The sequence below is a fragment of the Austrofundulus limnaeus genome, unplaced genomic scaffold (assembly GCF_001266775.1).
Source record: "Austrofundulus limnaeus strain Quisiro unplaced genomic scaffold, Austrofundulus_limnaeus-1.0 Scaffold227, whole genome shotgun sequence".
In the NCBI taxonomy this organism is placed as follows: Eukaryota; Metazoa; Chordata; class Actinopteri; order Cyprinodontiformes; family Rivulidae; genus Austrofundulus; species Austrofundulus limnaeus.
Window position 1 is genome coordinate 464,770 of NW_013952629.1, and position 5,801 is coordinate 470,570.

The window sequence follows — 5,801 nt, forward strand, 5'->3', positions numbered from 1 at the left end:
CCCCCACACACACACACCCCGAACGGGACGGAACAGAAGCAGAAGGAGGTTCTTAAAGAGACAGAGGCCGATTTCAAGGCGTTTAGAAGAGGAAGTGATGAGAAGTTAAATTTTTTTTTCTATTTAAACATAAAAACTGCATTTTAATAACAGCTAAAGGTGACATTTAAAAGTGTTTRAATCTATGCCTGAGAATCACATAATATAGGCCCTTTAACAGTGGTGTCACTAGGCCTATTTTAGGGGGGCTGGAACCCACCTCCCCAACACTACTCCAGACATGAGAAGGCCCCTCCGACTGGGAAGCAAAAATCTTCATCTTCAGAATACAAGTCCAGTTGTTTTAATTTTTTTTCCAATGTTTTTGGGAATGTAACATGAAATTGGAGTTTTTGAGATAGAAGCCCATTTTGGTTTAGACTCCACTGGAGTTGGATGTTAACCTTTTAGAACCTTTCTACAAAACCCCATTTCAAATGATCCCACCTGAAAATTAAGTTGGGGACAGGGGTTGGAGGCGGGGTGGGGAAACTGAGAAAATTGTGCAAATTTACTTTTAAGTATTACATTGAGACTTAAGACTAAACTTAACTTTAATAAAATGCATGGCTGGATTCTGAGAATAATGAGGTTAAAAAAACAACATATAAGTATTTTAGCTCCAGCAATCAGTCACTGATTTTCTCCTGAATTTGTTTTGAGATAGATTTTTCATGGGCATTATAAACACTATGCCAGAACACACTGTGGATCATTCAAAACTGCAAAAGTCAAAAAGACTCAGAAGGAGGACAATTCTCTAAAAATTTTATAGACAAGTAGTCGCAAAAATCAGTGCAAATCATTGCAAAGACAGCCGCTTTGTTAACTTCTATTAAGATTATTCAAAGTTTAAAAAACATTAAACAAATCATGCCGCTAAATTCTTAAAAAAGTTCACCAGAACTTCAGAGTACAGATTTTGTTTTACAGTAGAATCATAATGATGCAAAGCTGTCGATTCAGTCTCAATACGAAATCAGCGAGTCTTGGCAAGAACTTTGCACACAACACAACAGAAAGCAATTTAAGTGGCATGACTGGAATGTAATTAAAAAAAGAAAAGTTTATTGTAACACCTGTGACTGTACGGTTATGACAAGCCAGTGTGCTCAKACACAAAAAGCCTTTTTCCAATTAAATACAATTTTGATTTGTTTTTAAATATATAAACAAAGTTCAAAGTTGATTTTGCACTTGCAGGTCTTCAAAAGTACTTAAAGTTCTCTAAAAATAAATTGCTACTTAAAAGCCTACTTTTACCACTCAAAACAAGGCCAGCATTTCACAAGACTGGAAAAAATGTTAAGTACAACTTCAACCACAATTTACACCTAAAAAAAGAATAAAGAAAAATCTATAGCTGTATGCATCCATAGCTCTGTGACAGGGATGTGGCTTTAAGTTAAAGTCTGTGGATCCAACAAACATGATCACTCATTTTAAACATGTTAGCTTGGATTGTCCCTTCATACTCTGAGAAACACAGAAGGGTTCCAGCTGTTGAAGACTGGGGCTGGCAGTCGAGCGTAGTTACGATAACCAAACGGATGCCTGCCAATAGGCTGGAGTAAGGTCAGAGGTCTGCTGATATGACGTCTACCACGAGTTTGAAATGGAGCATATCTTAACCAAGGGCCTCTTTTTTCTGATTCAGACTTGTAGGTACCATGTTCGTACAATTTCTCCTCAAAGGATATTCGGCCAGGCAGGAAAACAGGAGGAAATGAGCCCATTGGGTTTGCATTGTGGAGACCAGGTGGGCTGGAGTCAGACTTCAGGTCATCAGTAGATAAAGGTCTGCCATAAAATGGACCGGGTGGTTGAACTGCCCACTTATCTGGAAGTGCAAAGGACAGATGGGTCAGGCCATTTCTGAAGCATAGTTTTGTGAAAGGGTTACACTTTGAACACCTCAGTTTGCAGGATATGTTTAATTTTGACTGGAATGACAAGTTAATGACTAGTCGAGCAGGACTAGGACCTAAAGAGGATTGCTGCAATCAATAAAACTCCATGAGCTTAAATAAAATGTAGTGGTTTTCATTTATATAAATTCACGGTTCGGTTCGATAATTTAGTCTCACGGTTCGATATTTTTTCGATACATAAAAGAGAAATGTCCATGCCCTTTTAAACTTGAAATTTATAATTTTAAACATTTGTTTAACCTCAAAAGTACAGTTTTTAAATTGAATGTTGCAGAAACAACAAGTTTCTCAGTGGATCTGTGCTTAAAAATGCAGCCTAGGTGGAGTAGTCGAACACAGATCCACTGATCCTTCAACACAGAGCATCTTCAGAAGACGAGTTGATAAAATAAATTTTTTAAATCTGTATTGTTCGATGCAAGTGTGTATTGAACCTAAAGCACTGTTCGATACGGTTCAATACGGGTACATATATTGTTGCACCCCATATATATATACTGTACACACTGCTCAAAAAAAATAAAGGGAACACTACTGCTCAAAAAATAAAGGGAACACAAACAATGCACGCTAAGTCCAAGTAAATCAAACTTTTGTGAAGCACATTCAACTTTGTACAGAACAAAGTACTCAATGCGAATATTTCATTGATTAAGATCAGGAGTTAGCATGCGTTAAGTGTTCCCTTTATTTTTTGAGCAGTGTGTGTGTATATATATATATATATATACACACACACACACACCACAAATTGCACAGGGCAGGACTCCAGTAAAACAACCATATATTATAAAACTGACTAGCAAAACTTTTTAAAATAAAATTCTTGTGAACATCTTAAAAAAATTAAAGTGGCATTTTAAAATGACAGCAATCCACTTTGAGCCATTTATGTCAATTAGTTCAGAATTAAACCATTTCTCCAAAGAGTTATCTACAATATCCACTTTCAGTATTATAGCAAATAATGCAACCATAAATACTTTTAGGTTAAAAACAAACAATAAAACACTAGCTTAGCAATGACTTGTTACCTTTAACTGAAAAAGCTTGAAGTCTTGACTGTGGGGAGGCTGCTAGAGAGTGACCATCATATTCCACATGTGCAGGAAATGTTGTGGAGATTTGAAGAGCAGACAGTGGTCTCATTGTGTTTCTAGATTGTATGTCTTGAAAAGACTGGAGCAAAGGTTTTATGGCAGCTGAAGAACCAAGTACTGCATCTGCAAGTGTAGCACTGGGTAGTTGGTCCTCAGACCTGGAAGCAGGGCTTGACTTGGGATTACTGTGAAGCTCTGAAAGGATAAATCATTAGCACAAGATAAAAATGAAGGGTATTTTGTGTTCTTTGCTGCCTTTTACCTTCGTTTGTGGGATAGCTGTAACTCACACCAGTCAGCAGGAAAAGCCACACCCTATTAAAAAAAAGTCAGAACTTCATAGCTCAACAGAAACCAAGCAACTAACAGAAACTAACCAATACAGCAATCCCACTCCTTACCCCGAGGCAATCAAACCAGTCATTGTTTTGCTTGAGCTGCTGCTCTGCTACCATCAGAAAAAGCAAGTGAGAAACCTACAAACACCAAGTTAATAGCGCTGACCAATCAGAACGTTTAAGTTAATGATGCAAAGCTGTATGACATTAATCTTGATTATGGAGTCATCTACCCCTTTTCTATACAGGCTTATCTTTTTCAGGGTTCAATAATCCAAACTGCAGGTGAATTTAACCAAAGTATTAAGCATTTGATAACTAGTCAAAACTCCACACCATTTCCAATCCAGCTTTTAACTAGTTTGAAGCATTTAAAAAACAATTAGATTTAATGATTTTAACAAATTTTAAAAAGTTCTCTYTTTCAAGTTTATGGTAAAATGCATTTTAATGCATGCAGATTTAAACCAGTTTTACAACTAAATTTTACCCAGTGAACTTTTCAGAGGAAGCCACTGAAGACAATTCAAAAATGTCTGTCTTGACATGTTAAGTTCCTATAATTGTGTTAAAGTCCAAAGTCAATGTAATGAAATATACCAAGTTTTAGGTAAACTGAGCAATTATTGCTGGTACATTTACACAACATTTGTCAAATCAGTATATGTAAAAAGTTTTGTACACTTAAAAGTACCTTATAGCCATTTTGCCTAACTTAAGTTGCTGCATCACTGAGAAAAATGTAGACAGAAAATGTTTAATGAGTTTTATTGAAAAGACTTAAAGCAGTCAGACAATCTGAAGTAGCACTGTAAATAAAAGGGGGTGGGGGCAAGAAAAAGTTGTAGATAGCAATAAGTTCAGATATAGTCAAGTTTACTTGACCTTGTCACATAGGTCACAAGCCTAACACTTTCAGACCAGCTCCACTGTAGGACCAGGTAAAGCCATTGCCCCATCAATACCATAGCCAGTCCTTCCAACTCTGTGTCGTACAGGTCGTCTGAAATACTTGGAGCTCCTGGGGTCACGAAAGGGGTCCGAGTATGTACTGGTGCCATCAAGTGTACCTAGAAAATCATGCCGCAGGTTCTGCCCATGCTCAAAATTATCAGTGGAAAGGGTGTATTTGCCTGGGCGCCGCCGCCTGCTCACCAAATTGTAATCCACAAAAGGATAACCTAGCCGAAATCTATTCAAAAGTGCATGCAATGCCAGAGGGCTTCCGATAGGAAGTGTGTTCAGTGCTGGGACAGCCATTGGGAGGTACTGGGGAGGGATTTTCTCTTCAGATTCAGAATCGTGGTCTCCATGTTCGTATGTTCTCTCCTCATAAGTTAAGTCCCCTGGTTGAAGCACAGGATAAAACGAGCCTGGTGGGCTCATATGAGGACCAGGTGGTTCAGGATTGGAAGCAAACCTTGGGTCATCAGGAAATGGAGCTCTATGAAGGAAAGGACTTGGTGGTTGTACCGCCCAGTTATCTTAAAAATGTAAAAAAGGAGGAAAAAAAACAAAATCAAAAACATTACATATGACAACAAATTGACATCAAGAGTTACAATGAAGTGGGTTTTTGTCCAGTTATAAGAGATAAATCAGGTTTTCCCTGATAAATCACATACCTTGGAATGGGGGAACTTGAGGTTTCAGCTGTGTTGATCCACCATCATATTGCGAGTACACAGGTGCAGTATGCATATAGTTATGATGATCAGGTGCTTGTCTCATCTGAGCATTGGGTTGAATGTATTCAGGTTGTTCATATGGAGCAGGTTGGTTAACTGGATATGTAGATGAAGAACCAGGGCTTGCTTCTGTAAGTCCACTAGGAGGTACTCCTCCAGCAGAACCAGAGAAGTCCACATCATAACCACTATATGGATCCAAAGCTATGCAGTGAGAAGTGATCAGCACAAGCAGGGTAGGAATAGAAGTGTGATTGTGCATGTGTGTACAAGTGAGTCAACAGGTATATTTACCTTTCATTGTGGAGTAGCCATTGCTTGTACCAGTCAGCATAACAAGAAACCACACCCTAATGAAAAACAGAAGATCAAAATTACAACTAATTAAAAAACTGAACAAAAGCAGAAGCTCACTTCTTACCCTGAAGAAGCCAAGACAGCCATCATGTTGGATGAGCTGTTCTACTGCCAATGTCACCAAAACCTGGTGACTAAATGGTTCYAAGTGGAGCTGCACTGACCAATTACTACATCACAAGTTAACAATACACAGCTGCCAGGTATTAATCCTGATGGTRGTGGATACCTCACCTGAAAAAGGAGGGTTTTAACACCGGATTTCCCTTTCCTACAAAATACACATTAAATTTTTTTTAAAGTGCAATTGCAAATTTGGTGTGGTGTAAAGATATAGTACTCAGCAAG

The 5,801-nt window shown here is 38.1% G+C and overlaps 2 protein-coding genes across 3 annotated transcripts; both read right to left on the reverse strand.

Annotated features, from left to right (window-relative positions):
- Positions 1–790: 790 nt before the first annotated feature.
- LOC106525466 (uncharacterized) lies at positions 791–3,565 on the reverse strand. 2 transcript variants are annotated; one of them, XR_001311118.1, is made up of 4 exons: positions 3,448–3,487; positions 3,333–3,385; positions 3,005–3,265; positions 791–1,879 (listed from the first exon to the last, which is right to left on the reverse strand). XR_001311118.1 is itself a non-coding variant. In XM_014019726.1 (4 exons), exons 1-4 carry the CDS (start codon positions 3,492–3,494, stop codon positions 1,509–1,511), a joined length of 708 nt encoding a protein of 235 aa, XP_013875180.1. In that variant the 5' UTR covers positions 3,495–3,565; the 3' UTR covers positions 791–1,508. The 2 variants fall into 2 exon arrangements, 1 of the variants encoding a protein (XP_013875180.1); XM_014019726.1 differs by having other exon boundaries at positions 3,472–3,565.
- A 595-nt stretch (positions 3,566–4,160) lies between these two features.
- LOC106525468 (trithorax group protein osa) lies at positions 4,161–5,596 on the reverse strand. Its single transcript, XM_014019727.1, has 4 exons — positions 5,518–5,596; positions 5,391–5,446; positions 5,034–5,300; positions 4,161–4,892 (listed from the first exon to the last, which is right to left on the reverse strand). Exons 1-4 carry the CDS (start codon positions 5,541–5,543, stop codon positions 4,324–4,326), a joined length of 918 nt encoding a protein of 305 aa, XP_013875181.1. The 5' UTR covers positions 5,544–5,596; the 3' UTR covers positions 4,161–4,323.
- Positions 5,597–5,801: the final 205 nt, after the last annotated feature.